Below are 16,506 nucleotides of genomic sequence, written 5' to 3'. Positions count from 1 at the left end.
AGATAAAGTGTTGTTACCCTGATTATGTGAATCAAATAGTGGAACTGTTTCGCCATAAACTAAGTAGCACTCGCTAGACAAGGGGCATGGGTTCCAAACCCAGTAAGACCGAGAGAGGCTAGGGATAGGTCTTCGTAGCTGGTGGTGTGGGCCCTGTTTGAGGGCCCAAAACACACCAATTGCACCTCCTCCTCTCTTGCTGGCTTCACTGTGGGCCAATGGTGCACTTGCACTGAGGCTCTTCTACTGTGAGCTGAAATCACTGTGTACTGAAAGGAGCCTGGTGCCATACTGCTGAAGAGCTGAAATCTACTGTGAGCTGAAATCATTGTTGCTGAGCTACTAGCAGAGCAAATCATAGGATGGCTAGCAGAGCAGTTTGCAGTTTGCAGGTGGACGCTGGCAGGAACTACCAACAGGCAGCCAGTGGAGCAGCTGTGGGACCTACCAGCTGGTGGCCAGGGAGCGTGGACTGAGGTGGGCTGGCGGAGCAGACACTGCCCTGTAGAACGGCTGGAGCGGCTCACAGGACAGCAGGTGGAGTGTGGCGGAGTGATTTGCGTCAACAGCGGCAGCAGAAACCTACGGAGCGGCGAAGCCGCCGGTGGACCGCGTGAGGTGTATCAAACCCTGCCCCCTCCACTGCACCCAGGTTGGGATGGTAAAACCCTGCCACATGAACTTTTGAATCCTGGGGTGGCATTGACCTGGGGCAGAGACTTTTGGGGTGTTGGACTTTGGGACTTTGGGTGATTTTTGGGTTGCTGGACTTGAGATTTTTGGGGTGTTGGACTTTTGGGGACCTTGGGTGATTTGTGGCTGGGGGATGGGTCTTTGCTCATGTCTGGTTTATGAATCTGAGTTGTGGTGTTTTCCCACTTCAATGCTGATGTCGGTTACCTTGTGTTATTAAAGATTTGCTGCTATACCAAGGCTCTGTGCTTGCGAGGGGAGAAGAATTGCCTCTTTGAGGCACCCAGGGGTATGTGTAAGATTTCCCAGGTCACTGGGTGGGGCCGCAAGCCGGCGTTGTATTATGTTGTTGTGGGGAGACCCCTAGATATTGAACCCGGCCCTTGCTGCAATTAACTTGTCCTGGCAGAAGGGTTACACATAATAAGGACAGATAAAGTGTGAGTAAGAAAAGAGATACAAAACCGAGAGGTGATTTTTCAGCCAAAAAGACAACTGCCAACTGAAACACCAGAAATGACTAGTATAAATTAATTTAGAAATAGAATGGACATTTTTTGGTGAAAGAATAATATTTCCTCTTCTATACCTGCTGAGATACAGAATGTACTGCCAAAAAAGCAAGTGATGGACTCAGTAGACCTACAGTTCTTTCCATCCATGATATATCTGTTTCTAAGATACACAATATTTAAAGACATAAACCATAATCCTTGATATTTTTATAAAATTGTGCTTTTATAGTGCACATCTTTCTCAAATGCTATCTTGGAAGTTGACTGGTCAATTCAGACATACATTTCTTTAAAGGGGTAATATAACACTAAAATAGGAACATTTTGTAAATCTATTCATAACTGGAGGTAAGCAGAGAACATGTCCACCCATTAAATCAGCACACAGGAACCTGATCTTTAGACTGTTTTGAAGAATGACTCCCTTTTACAATTGTGATATATCTTAGGCTACAAGTAATTTAGCTCATTTCTATTGTGGCAACATCTGAATGTCTCTAGACTTAAGTATCAGAGGGGTAGCCGTGTTAGTCTGAATCTGCAAAAGCGACGAGGAGTCCTGTGGCACCTTATAGACTAACTGAAGTGTAGGAGCATAAGCCCACGAAAGCTTATGCTCCTACACTTCAGTTAGTCTAGACTTAAGATATTCTCTTCAACTGCATTTAGGTGAAATCTAGATTCAGTTCCCCATCTTAGTCTCACCTGGACTTATCCCAACAAAAACAAGTCCACCCACAACAAGAAAGAAATAAGCATAGACCTCTTCATACTTTAACCTTCCTAAAAATGCCCACTGTAATTCTGAAAGATGAAAATGACAGGAAGCTACCAGGAGATTCATGGGAGTGAGAATGAGTATAGGAAGCTCACTTAGAGGATACGGTACTAACTGAGGTATGTATCTAGTCCTCAGTATCATAGTATTTGTGCACCTCAAAGGTATTATTGAATGTATCTTCAACAACATGCTAGAAGGCAGGACTGTATTACTTCTATTTGATAAATAGAAAACTGAAGCCCCGAGAGATGAAGTAATTTGCACAAGGTCACATATGAAGTTCATAGCAAAGTATAGAAATGAACCCAGATCTTTTAGGTTCCAGTCTAGAGAGTTAAGCTACACTGAGATAAAGCGACTTGGATTTTGAATAAGAACATTCACACAGAAATGTAATGCAGTTTAACTGATCATTTTTTAATTCATATCTTTAGTTATTTTGGACCAACTTTTCTGAGTGTCCCTGTTCAGACAAGCCCCTAATACCTCACTCTGATCAAAAAACCATTTTCCTGTCCAAATGTATTCCAATATGTAGCACGCCACTCCTTCTGCCTTTTTGGGTCTTGAATTGGCATGAATGGATTAGACATGTAGCCTTTTTCCCCTATATGAATACATGAAAACTCTCATAAGTGCTACGTATTGAGTGTCCTACTTCTGCACAGATACACAAGATTTGAGACAATCCTTAGAAGAGCTATTATACTGATCAAAGAGACAGTTTAGAGGTTTTTAGCTGGGATTAAAAGCAATGATTTTCACTTATAACAGTGGTTCTTAAATTTTTTGGCCTGCAGCCCATCCGGCATAACACAAACCTTCCCTTGGACTACCAGTTGCGAATAAAAACTCTCAATTAATTATATATAATTATGCCGGAGCCATTTTGCTAGTGATATAGCCAGGAAGAATGGTTTATTTTAACCAGTAAAAAAGGAAATGTTAATTGAAATTAGGCCGATTAAGCACTTTATTTAAAATGAAGTTTGGCAAATTAACATGAGAAAGCTAAAGTAAAAAATGTATGTACATCACAAAAGGTTTTAACACTATCTTTATTTATGGAAGGTGTGGGGAACCTTTTCTGGGTCAGGGGCCATTGACCCACAGAAAAATCAGTTGGGGACCACACAAGTGAGAAGCAAAAAAAAAACTCCCAACCCTCACTAATGTGGCCCCCGAGACACCTCACTCCCCTGGCACTCCAGCACCATGGAGAGCTAAGGTTTAAGGCTTCCTATAGGCCAGATTAACTCTTCTGGGGTTCCGGGGTTAGTGGATTTTGTGGACCCCCCCCCCCGAGCTCTGGGGTGGGGCAAAAATGAAGTGTTCAGTGTGCGGGACAGAACAGTTAATCAATTAAATGATTTGTTTAACTGGTTAACCAGTGGTCCGTGGGTAGCAGGAGCTGCTGGGCTGAGCCTAGCCAGTGGGGGCTGCTCCAGCGGTGTGGATGAGTAGCCCTCTGGTTAAACAGTTAGCTGGTAAGCATGCCAGTAAGGCATATGCTTACCAGTTAACTAGTTAGCCTTTAACATCTCTACCCTAGACATCATTCACTCTATTTCATTCCATGACAAAAAGGAATAAAGGCAACAGAGGTGAGATATGAAGGGAATTCCAAATTAAGAACAAATTTTAAAAATCAAATTTGTTTGGACAAAAAAAATAAATAAATAAAAAGCCTAAACGTTTCCATTCAAGTTTTTTATTCAGATAAATCTCTGAATAAAATTACATAGTTTAAACTATGTAATTCATACCCGCTCTGCTCAAATACTTACCTACCTCACAAAGGATCTTGAGAAGCTTGGTTAGTTAGTAAAGCACTTGAATTTCCTCCGATAACAGGTATTACGGATCTGATCTAATGCTCACAGAAGTGGCTACTGACTTCAGTGGGAATTGGTGTGGGCCCTATGTAATGTGCTACACTTTTTCAGCATTTTTTGATAATTTTGAGCCTATGCTACTTCACTACACAGAAATCAGTAAGTAAGAAACACTCACGCTCAAGACATTTTAGATCTCATTAAGTATCAATACACGCAGGTAAATATTGGATGGAAAAAACAGAAAGATGTAGCTGTTTTTACCATTTATTTTCAGAACATGAAGTCCCAGTATAATCAACATAGAGTTTGCAATGTTACGAGCATCTAACTTAAACCTGCAAGGACAAAACATGGACACAAAACACAGTGGAAGCTGACAAAGTCCTTAGATCGCCCCACTGTAAACAGATTACAGTTCTGGATCCTCATGATAAGAGCAATAGGAGACACAACAGTGAGTTGAGGACAGTTTCATAGCCATAACTTCCACATCTTCACTTTTATAAATGAAAGTCAGACCTCAATACAATACAACTAAGTCCTTGGAAAACACCACCACCTTCTGCAGCATTCTCAAATGAAAAGTTGGAGGAAGGAATGATTAAATAGTATGTGATCCCACTATCACTTAACACCCTTAAAGTTTCAAAATCTGGGGCATGGAGGAAAACAGCTTTAAAATGTTCTTATTAGTGGAGGTGATATATAGAGAAAAGAAGAAACTAGAAAAATAAGAGAGGTAACAACAAAAGGAGAATATTGATATTTATATTCCACCACAAGTGTTTTATAGCCAAAATACAGTGATCCCACCTGAAGAACTTGAATTATACTTTAGATGCAGAAAGCAATAGAGCAGAAATTAGTGGATAGTGAAAGGGCTACAACAAAAGATCATGTGATTGCTTTGATTAGTTACATACATCTTACTCTGAATTTTAAGCTGTAGCATGTGGAATTATTTCTTAGGGGAAAGCTGATGGAGAAACAAAGAAGAAAGGAAGCAAGAAAGCAAGTAAGGAAAGAAGGCAAGGATGCTAAACACAGCGGGAAATGGAAAAACTGTGATATGACAGACAAGCAGGCAAAGAGGCTGCAGAGGGAAACCCTAGTAATGTAGCATGAGTGACAAAAAAACCCCAGAAATCTAAGATGAGGGAGTAAACGGAGAGGATTCAGAAAGACTTTTCAATGTGTAATACTACTTTATTCTTCTAAATTGATGCTGTCATATGCCTGCAGGCACCTTTCAATAGGTGCTCCTCATTTTTCACACAGGAGGAGGACTCATTTCTATTCTCTGAAAGACTGATCAAATAGAAGATCCAAGTGGAAGGACAAAACATATGTGCAGCTTGCATATTCTGTTTGTCCACAGTGACTTCTAAACATGTCCATCTCTTTTGTGAACATAAATCTATATATTTCACTAATGTATACCATTATGCTGATATCAGAAATTTAATATACATAACTAATGGCTTCTCAGATCTACAGACCAAATGAAAATTTTTGGTTTGACACCATTAAGACTTTATCAGTCTTAAAATGTTATTTAAGACAGTATTTTTCCTTTATCTCTTGTCGTGTTTAATCAATTTTATACACCGTAAAAACTTAATTTGACAGAAGTATCTTCATTATTTCCTCTCTGCCTCTAACATAAGACAGTTTAAGACCACGACAAATACTTGCAAAAGGATTTACATAAGAAAATTTGTGCATTTTATGTAACATCACATGTATAGTACATATCTTCAATATGGAAAATATACAATTTGGTTGCTGCGAATTAACATTTGAGTTCTATATACCTGCCCAATATCCTTCACAAGATCTCTCTCTTTGGGATGTATTTATCTCAGTATGTCCAGACTGATTTTACCTTTTTTTAAAAAGAAAAGTTTCAGCCAATAACTATTACATTATGACAGAGAGCATAAAACATTTTATGAGCACTGGCAGTAGGAATGGAGAAAGCAAGATAAGGGAATGAATGGATCTGGAAGTATAATTCTAGGTTTCAGGTCTAAAGTCAGCAAAAGTTGGTAATGAAAAAAAGTTGCCACCTGATGGCTGTCTGGTGGCATATGTGAAACAGATTTGGTATTATCAGAGCAGTTCCTGGAGGGCAGGTAAACATTATGAAAGCAGCCATCACCACCACCATCATTACTGATGCTAACTGGCAAACAGCACAGTTTTGAATAGTCCTGGAGCTACCTTTTCAATGCAATCAGGGGGTCTCCTCCCTCCACAGGGCTCTGGCATAGTGTTTGGAGGAAAGCAAGAATCACTGCTTCCCATCCTGTACCTGTCCATCCAGATAAACAGAAGATCTCACCCTCCAGAATGTCAATCTGGCATATTTCAAGAACAAGTTCAGAAAAAACACAAACATTTTTCAGATCAGTGTTGACTTCTGAATAAAGGGCACCTGAGAAAAAGGGCCACATTTTTATCTCTATTACACTACAGTAAATCCTTCAGTTATTCCACTGACTTCATGATTTACACCAGTATAATAAAAATCTGAATTTATTATTGAGCAAATTTTTCCTAAATTAATTTTTAAATTATACTGTAATTTTGCAATTACACCAGATTTTATAGTAAAAATAACAATCAATTTTACATACCACAATATCTCTGAATTTCCTCATTTGAAAATCAAACTAAAATTTATGCTATTTCTTCCCAGGGAATGTTTTAGAAACACATTCTGCATGAAGTATTATGTTGGAAAACATTGGAAAGTTAAATATTCCAGGAAGAGCTTTGCTTTACTAATCCTAGTGTCTAGATGGAAGTATCTTCTAAACATAGATTTTAAAGTATGTACACATGAATGTTGTCTGAGTCAGACCTATTGATTTATTCTGCTACAGCATTTAATACATGCCCAATATTACTATGACAGTATATTTACTCCATATTAGAATCAAAATAGCCATAACTCATGCATGGGAATATATAAGAAACTGCCCAGCAAGGACAATCATAATGATGAATACAGAAGGACTACAACAAAGATTTTAATATTATCATATTTGATAGAACCATTTTAAAATAAATGCAGGAAATAGAAATGTCTTTTGCACAAATATCAGGACTTTGAATACATTTAAGATTCATTTAAAATAGAAAATGAATAATCTCCCACCCTCAGTACTGAATGCTGAATGGCAATGTTACCATAAATCTTACTTACCACAGTATAATCTTTCCATATAGATTCTCTAACACAAATTATTTCCTCTCAAATATAATATTTAATATGGTTTTATAATCCTCAACATCCAAAAGCTTAGTTGGTGTTTAATATCCTTCCCAGATTTATTAAAGTAAATAGTGTGTTATCCTTCCTTCACGAGCACATTATGAGCTACACTGAAGTCAGTGGTGTCTCTTTTGTCTCCTTTCACTCAAAGTCAGGCAGAGCAAACAAAAGGCATCCATCATTAAATCCATTAGCTTCAGCTGACAAGACAACTCTAAGTCGCCAGATGGGCAAACGTATTTTGCTAAATCTGGCAGCAGCCATTATAAAGAGTAAAAGGAGAACAGCCATAGAAATCAGTGCTTTGAATTGCTTACTCTAATGTTTTAATGTGCAAGTTATCTCACCATTCTATCTGCTAGAAACACCAACATCCATCTCATTTCATTCACTATTTAATCAAGACAGATTGTATAGCAAGTACAACCAAGGCAGCTTTTCCTTCTCTTTACATTTTTGGAGCATGGGAGAAAGAAGTGAAATATAAGAAATCCATTTTTAAAGAGAACAGCAATCTCTAGTTCTTATTCAACTAAATTAAAACTAGTAATTAGTAAATCTTGTAATGTGAAATACAAAATAAAAGAAAAAAGAAAAAAAAGTGAGCCACATCAATAATAGAGAACAGCAACAACGATAATTTAGAAATGAATTATTCTAAAAAGAAGCCACTGACAATGAACGTAAGGCAACTTAAAAAAGAAGCTACAGATACCCTATTGTAAGATCCAACTATGATAAAATGCATATTGTGTTAATTGTACCAGAAGTTTTAATAGTTAGCACCATGCTAGAAGTTGTCACAAATATTACCATCTAGAATTATATTTACTACCTTATCTCTTGTTGAACTCTACCATTGAAAAGGCTGTCACCACTTTCTGCCAATGGACTAATCACAGGTGGGATAACAGGAAACTGACACTGAACACCAAAATATAGGTCTACCAAATGTTCTTTCTGAGCAGGCTGATGTATAGGATGGTGAGACCTGGATCACCTACAGCAGACATGAGACAAGATAAAACCCCATCTATACCCTCTGCTGTATTTTTAGTATCAAGTGACAAATCAAAATTCCTGATACAGAAGTACTTGAGAAAGTAAAACTGCAAAGTCTAATCAATATTCTCAAACACCAATTGTTAGCTTGGTCATCTGTATCAGATGGGTAACGAAAGCATTCTGAAATCACTGGGTCAACCTAGGCTCAAGGATGTTTGCAAGAGGAATGTGAAAAGTTTCAAAATTTTGACACTGGAATGTGGAAAGATGCAGATAAGGAAAGGGTGTGCTCCACCAGGGTGCTAGAGAGACTAAAGAGGTGATTGAGAAAAGAAAGTGAAATAAGTCTCAAGCACCAGGAGGAAGCTAATAGAACAAAAAATAATTACAGGTGACCTCAGTACCTGAGTAGTCCCGAACCAGGGAATTTGCTGGACCGAGGAGATCAAGGCTCCTCTCCCAGCTGTCAGCTCTGCTTCCAGGTGCCAGCTTAACATTTAACTGGTTGGTTAATTAAATAGGATTTTATATCCCTAGTAACCATCAAGTAATCCACCCCTTGTTGCCGAATCCCAGCTTCTGACAAACAGAGGTTAGGGACACCATCCGGGTCCATCATGATGGATCTATCCTCCATGAATTTGTCTAGTTCTTTTTTAAAACCTGTTAAAAAGTCTTGGCCTTCAAAGCATTGTCTGGCAAGGAGTTCCAAAGTTGTGTATTGTGTGAAGTAGTACTTCCTTTTGTTTCTTTTAAACCTGCTCCCTATTAACTTCATTTGATGACCTCTAGTTCTTGTGTGATGAGATTGTGTAAATAATTCCCCTTAGTTGCCCCTTTTCCAAGTTGAAAAATCCCAGTCTTATTTATTTCTCCTCATGGTAGCCAGTCCATACCCCTAATCATTTTTGTTGCCCTTTTCTGAACCTTCTCCAATTTCAATACATCTGTTTTGAGAACACATGGTATCCAATATATAAATTTCAGGTGTTTTCTTATTATCCATCTCTTTCTTAATTATTCCCAAAATTTTGATCGTTCATGTGACTACTACTGCACACTGATCTTGGCGCCAAGCTCTCTTTCTTGAATGGTAGCAGCTAATTTTGATCCCATCACTGTATATGTATAGTTGGGATTATGTTTTCCAATATGCATTACTTCGCATTTACCAACATCGAATTTCACTGCCATTTTGTTGCCCAGTCACTCACTTTTGTGAGACCCTTTTCAAGCGCTTTGAAGTCTGCTGTGGATTTAACTATCTTGAGCTATTTTGTAGCAGTGATGAGGCGATGTCCTTTGAGGTAGGGAACATATTTCCATTTTTAGTTATTCTATTATATGACAGCAACTTCAGATCTCATATTATAGAATTATCAAACTAAATAATGCTACTCCTTTTCAAATCCCAGGTCTGAAAAAAGACCTCAGACTATTATTATTATGGGATTTATCCCGTCAAAGTGTGCAAAAGGCATTTTACAGAACACATCACCCAGAAAAAGTCCATGTCCCAGGAAGTTTATAATCTAGATATTAGGATTTAAGAACATTTTGTGACAAATTTGCAAATCACTACAGAAAAACTGATAGTTTTTTTTATTACTGCAGTTGTCACAAGAGAAAACTTTCGGTTTTTGCGACAGATGCAGAACAGAAAAAAAGATGCATTTTCACGCATGTGTAGATGTTAGACACTATCAATAAGGTTAGCAATAGCAAAGTTAGTAATAATATACAAAGAGGCAACGCAGGAGTGGGGGGGGGGGAGAATACACCCCCACCCGGATTTCTCTGGCCACCACTTGCCAGGATACCCAACTGTAATGATGCAGTGGCAGTCATTGTGCATCTGTGTAGCCTGGGGGAGGAAGGAAATACCAGAACAGCTGGCTTCAGGCTGAGCACCTCTTTTTGTCCTCTACCACAACCCCCCATGAGGCTGCTTCACCTACCCTGTTGCTGGAGAGCCAGTGCTTCCCACTGCCTACTTCGAAGATCACCTACCGAGTTGAGTGGAGACACACATTAGATATAGGGAAGAGGAGCAATATGGTGTTCAGTGCCAGGCCACTGAGATGGAGCCCCATCCACGAAGAGAGTCCTGGATGCAAGTGAAAGGAGCAGACTGGAAAGGAGGAGAATAGGAAAGGGGGATGGACTCTACTGCTGCTTCAAGGCATCCATGAAGGAAAAATGATTTGGGGGTGCCATATTCCTCCCACTAACAAAAACCAACTGTTAATTTTCCTGCTTCTTGTTAACTGATAATCAAGCCTGAAGCATCATCTATCAACACCCGCCCCGATGGAACAGGGAGGATTATGCATCTCAACTGTGTTGTCCTTGAGTTGGTCTTATTTTGAACACTTGCTAAATTGATCAAGGATAGTTCAGGAGGGAAGGGATGCCTATAAGCATTGCAAGGGGCTGTGCAGCCACAGGATAGAGCACAGGGAGGAGGAAGTAGTTTGAGTATATGTGGTCTATATACATATCGAATTTCAGGGGAAGAGCAGAGGCAACACTTGCAGTGGTCATGTGCCCTCACAGAACCTTTCAATTGTTCCCACCTCCCACAATCCACAATTATGTCGTGTCTGAATATACAGCTCTAAGTTGTGCAAACTTCAGAGTTTTCAATAAAATTCAAAATTAATTACAAACTGCAGTTCTGAATTTATACATATGGTGCTCTCATAGCAACATGACACATTCAGTAAGGCCCCTTTTCAGAGGCGTAATATGCCAAAGCACCTAAGTTTGATTTTCTAAAAACTGAACACTACCAAGCAGATCTATTTATGAAATGATTGTAGATAGATATTACCATTTTGGGCTATTTAATTAAAGTAGTTAATAGTAAGACACGTAACCCCCCAAAACATTTCACAAATATAAATGGGTCTTTATGATATCAACATGCTTATCTTTGTTGCATTCAGACTTTCAAGATTCAACCTCTACAGGAGCTAATGATCCCACATACTCTGCTTGTAAAGAAAGTAAGTGTATTACAGACCAACTACAAATGAAGCAAATATGATAATTTCATAATTTAAAAAATGATTTCTGTGACTCAGATTCCATTTGGTACAGACTGATAGTAATCTGCTCATAACTTACTTGGTCAGGCAGAATGGAGCCAACAGACTATTTTGACACCCTTAGGCCAACAGGGTGCTTTTAGTCAGTTTCTCAGATGACATTTCCCAGATAAAAGAGAACAGACAAGTAATCTCCATTCTGCCCTGCAGAAAACTTAAAAGTCAACATACTGTGATCAGTGTGCCCAATCAGCTGGTCAAAGACTACATTTCCAGCTAAGAAGCAGTTCTTTCCAGATCAGTATGAACAGTAGTCCTCCACCAAATCAAGTTTATGGTATGTCTATAAATCTTGCATCATGACAAAAAAAACCAGATTTTTTTAAAAGACATTTGCCGAACACATCAAAAACAAAGATTTAAACTAAAAGCAAGCAGCCATCCTCTTAGCAAGGCTATTCTCAGAATAAACATAAAACAAAGACACTTGACCCACAGTCAGTTATTTCATCTTCTAAACAATTTTAAATCATTAACTGATTCAGCCTTAGAAAATTTTCATGACTGCCATTATCTCAAGCATAAATATCCTGACTTCCATCCCTACCAAATAATGGAATAATACAATTCAATTCAACCATCAAAAAAGTAATTGACCCAGGTGAGAAAATAATACAAAACTGAACTCATTAATGGATTTCGAGAAATTAGATTACAGTTGTGCTTCTGAATGCACAACAATCTTAATTAACAGAGATGCAGTGATGCTTTGGGTGAAATCCAAGCATTAATGTTATTGGGAAAGTGCCACAATTGTTGACAGACACAATGCAGAATTTCTTTACACTTTTTAAAATGTTAACAAGTTCACTCTCACTGCTCTCATATCATCTACTTGTTCCCAGTGTTAGAATCACCACTTTATTCTTATTTTCTCATATTTGCTCAGAAAAATAGAAAAAGATAATAAAGTACAAGATTTTAAGCATCTATGCTACAAACTTGTTTTCAATGTATAAAGTTAGTTAACATTGGAACCAGAAGATATGGATAATTCAACCAAAAATAAAACATTTGTTCAAAAAACCATACCAGTAGATTTTCAAGTTCTAAGTAGGAAAGAAAGCAATTTACTTTGTAATTTGTCTACATTAGCTTCAGACTTTAAAACAGCACATTTTAAAAAAATCAGCAATATATAAATCAATATCTAATTTGAGGTCAATATATAGTCTGCTAACCTGGGGAGGGGGTTATTAGAATTTAATAAAAATATTTTCTAAATTGAGCTACACTAAAGCAAACCAGTGAGTCAAAGATTTATTGTCAGTTACACAAATAAATCCTCCATAAATCTTTTAATAATTCATGGGCTATGAACACACATATATTCTAAAGGTATTTTTACATCCATTCATGTAATTAAATATGTAAAGAAGGTATATGTTCATTATACATATGAATACATACCACTATTTGCACAATTCAAAAATCCAAAAACCTGCATTTTTCAACTGTGGAAAAAGAAATCCTTGAAAGAAAAATATGTTTGGGTTGGTTCCTTGTCCCTGGGCAGCTCAAATCTGTCTCTGCCTCTCTCCTCAAGTCTCTAAACACTAAAGAGCTCTCAAATTTCTTACTAGGCAAATCAAAACATGTCCTCACTCCAAAAAAACATTTTGCGCAACTTTAATGATAAGAAGCAATGGGATGAATTTTTAAAAAGTTACTAAGAGAACTGTTTGAAGCTTCCATTAACAGACTCTTTATTCTCAAGATAGTAAACCATCCATCCAAGTATTAGTTGCCTAGAAGTTTTTTAAAAATGATTAATTGAAAAGTTGAAGTTTCTTAGATTCCTGCATCACTGCACTTCAAATAAGTCTCAGTCTGGTAAAATTAGGACTTATATCATTTATGGAAGCAACAAATTAATTCTTTAGCTCAGTGGTTCTCAAACAGAGATATGAGTACCCCTGAGGGCTCGCAGAGGTCTTCTGGAGGTACATTAACTCATCCAGATATTTGCCTCGTTTTACAATGGGCTACATAAAAAGCACTATCACAGTCAGTGCCAACTAAAATTTCATACAGACAAAATGAGAGTACAAGCAATATTTCAGTAATAGTATGCTGTGACATTTGCATTTTTATATATGATTTTGTAAACAAATTTAAGTGACGTGAAACTTCAAGTATGAAATACAAATCATGCTCCTGAAAGGGGTACAGTAGCCTGGAAAGGCTGGGAACCAGACTAGTTCATGCTATTTCTCAGTTCCCTGAAGTTTGCAGAATACTTCCTTTTATAGTTTTCACTATTATAAAAACTACTGTTAAGGTTAATTCAGGACTTTCATCATAACCCTGTTTTCACATACACATTTATGAAAATGTCACCTTTATGATCTTCCATTTTTATTTATAGTGTTGTTGTAACCAGGTTGATTTCCAGGCCGAGTTAATTACTAGCTGTGACACCTGAAGTACCTCTCTCAGACCTGAGGACAAACTCTGTGTAATTAAAAAGCTTGCCTCTTTCACCAACATAAGTTGGTCCACTAAAATATATTACTTCACCACCATGTCTTACCTATGTGAGGGTAATTTTCCATAAGGATGTGCGTCTCAGCTGATATTATGATTTATAGGTTTGAGTTTTACGCAGAAGTGAAACCCCCCACCTTTTGCCATTTAAATAAAAATAAAGTATAAAAGATACTCTTTTGCCCACATGAAAGAGAATTGCCCACATTTTTTAAACTTTAATGATGTGAAATTGTCGTGGTAGCTAGTCCTTAGTCCTTAATAAGGGCATCTCTTTGACATTAATTGTAAAATTCAAATTTAACATTTCTGTATTTTCCGTTATTTAAAGAAAACACCACACACACAAAAATACATTAACAAAACATGATGAAGTGGGTTTTACCCACAAAAGCTTATGCCCTAATAAATCTGTTAGTCTCTAAGGTGCCACAGGACTCATTTTGCAGATACAGAATAAATGGCTACCCCTCTAAGAAAAAGAATACATTTCATAGTAAGGACGGTGTTCTAAAATGACCTGAAAGTGAAGTATAAATTTCTCTTTTTTTACCTGTAAAAAAGGTTAATTGGTGTGATATTTCAGAGCAAAAATGTTTATGCCCTTTAAATCTGCTATGTCATTTTTATTTCATTTCTCTTGATAAGTTATTAATAGGATATCTCTGAACTTGAGCCCAGATAGGAATTTTCCTTGGCAGTCCCACTTTTCATAGTCGACTAAGATCTAAATAAAACTTAAAGGAGAACTGGTTTTGACCCAAGAACTAGATGCCAACTGGTGGAAGGCACTGAGGTAGGTAGAAGTAGAGGAATTCCCTACATTCAGCAAAATAATGTAATTTAATTTATATCTCATGAAAGCTTTTGTCACACAGATCATCTTAATCATTCCCATATATATGTACACAGAACATGTGGCCCTACCCCAGAGCCTGCACCTCCCAGCCAGAGCCTTTGCACCGCTGTCCTAACCTAGTCCTTCATCTCCCAATCCATCCCACAGCGTGCATCCAGCCAGAGCCCTCACAGCCTTGGATCCCAACCCTCTGCCCTCCGACCCCAGACTTGAACCCTCTGCCCCAGACACTACAAACTCATTAGCTCCACCCACACCACATTAATTTTATATGCACCAACATAAAGGTGATTTGTTGCATATCGCCTCCATATTAGTGCACGTAAAAAAAAGTCATTCTGCTCACTAGAGGGAACACTGCTGTAGCAGTGTCCTACTATGAAACTGGTTAACTATAGTACACTGTTCCTTTGAGAATAGAGGATATGGGATCCCTGTAGGTATCCAGTAATTAGGGACTACATGCCAGAAGGACCATTTTAAAGGGCAGGGGTGAGGGGAGACAGGAGCTGGTGCTAGTGCTGAGTCAGCTTTTAAGCCAGCTCCCCACAAGCAACGACTTCCACAGAGCTGCCTTGCCACCCCAAACCCCCCACATTGCTGCCAGGGGCTCATCGGGTAACCATTTATTTGTTTATACTGTGACATCTCTACCACTTAGATCTTCCCGATTACATCATTAGCCAAGTGATTACCCTCCAGGCACTCATTATCCCTCAATAGGATGATTTTTTAACGTTTCCACGAAGCTTGCAGGCAGCTCTTGTGACTTCCTTTTCACTCATTTTTTAAGTTAAATGCAATTGTGGGGTAAGTTGCTCTGTGGACAGGAGCTGCTCCACGGGACGCAAAGCAGCCTCTGCTCATGGTAAGCCTGAACCCACTTTGCAGCAGCCTCCCCTGCTCCCGATGCTGCTGCCTCTGATAGAGGGGGGAGGGCAGGTGGCATTGCAAAAACGGTGCTGGGGGGAACAGGTTTTTAAGCCAGCTTATAACTGGCTCCTGCTCCCTCCTCCCCGCTGCCTCTGATACAGAGGCAGCAAGTGAAGGGGTGGGGGTAGAAATGTGAGTAGTAGACTCGACTACCCAATAAACATAGGCTTATCAGGTAGTCAGCTATTCAACTGCTTGCTTAAATCCCTAGACCAGGACTAGCTATTCTAAGAGGCAGTCAATAATGGTATCTAGAAATTTTATTCCTGCATTCCATCCTAGGTCAAGCGATTTCAGTCAATTTGGCGATCCCTGAAATCTCACATTATTATTAGGTTTTCTGGTTTTGTAGCCTTTCATATTTCCCTGAGCACTACAGAATCAGGGTCAGACAATCTTATTCAGGAGGTCTATAGTGTATTCCTACTGCTTCACTCGTATAGCTCAGGCATGGAATATTTATTTGTGTGCATTCTACAGTATGTTTTGATTCATTTAAGATATTTACTATATTTGACACTGTTCTTTCTTTAATATACAGAGCCATCCCTCCACACCAATATGACCTGTCATCTATCGATACACTTTAGAGAGGAATAATCACTTCCCTCGATCTGCTGGCAATACCCCTATTAATGTAGCCCAATATTATGTCAGCCTTCTCGGCAACAAGGGCACACTGTTGACTAATATCCAGCTTCTCATCGACTGTAATCCCCAACTCCTTTTCTGAAGAACTTAGCCTGTAGCAGTGTGAGGAAGTCTTCCATCATAATCTTCCACAATGATCAACAAAGCCTTGCGGCATGATGAAAAAAAACCACTCTTTTCTGTTAAGTCTTGAACCAATGTGTAGGGCTCAGAGTAGGTACAAATGTCTCATCAATAGCTTCTATAAAGTTTAGGAACCACATCAATGAAAAGCCATCAATAACACTCTGTGCACTGCTAAGCTGTATGACACAGCACAACAGCACTCTCCCAATTCACTACTGACTAGCAGCC

At 38.5% G+C, this 16,506-nt stretch overlaps 1 protein-coding gene across 10 annotated transcripts in view; it reads right to left on the bottom strand.

Annotated features, from left to right (window-relative positions):
- PTK2 (protein tyrosine kinase 2) overlaps nt 1-16,506 on the bottom strand; it is a 327,060-nt gene that overhangs the window by 273,553 nt on the left and 37,001 nt on the right. The window contains exon 1 of one of the 10 annotated variants that reach the window (XM_089776149.1): nt 7,039-7,061. The exons of the other annotated variants lie outside the window; for them this stretch is intronic. Within the exon in view, the coding sequence (XP_089632275.1) occupies nt 7,039-7,057 (19 nt within the window). The 5' untranslated portion in view covers nt 7,058-7,061. Of the gene's footprint in view, nt 1-7,038; nt 7,062-16,506 lie in introns of those variants that run through there. 10 annotated transcript variants of the gene reach the window in all.

This window comes from Pelodiscus sinensis, chromosome 2 (genome assembly GCF_052426305.1).
Source record: "Pelodiscus sinensis isolate ZL-2025 chromosome 2, ASM5242630v1, whole genome shotgun sequence".
Taxonomy (NCBI): Eukaryota; Metazoa; Chordata; order Testudines; family Trionychidae; genus Pelodiscus; species Pelodiscus sinensis.
This window is presented reverse-complemented; position numbering and strand designations above follow the sequence as displayed.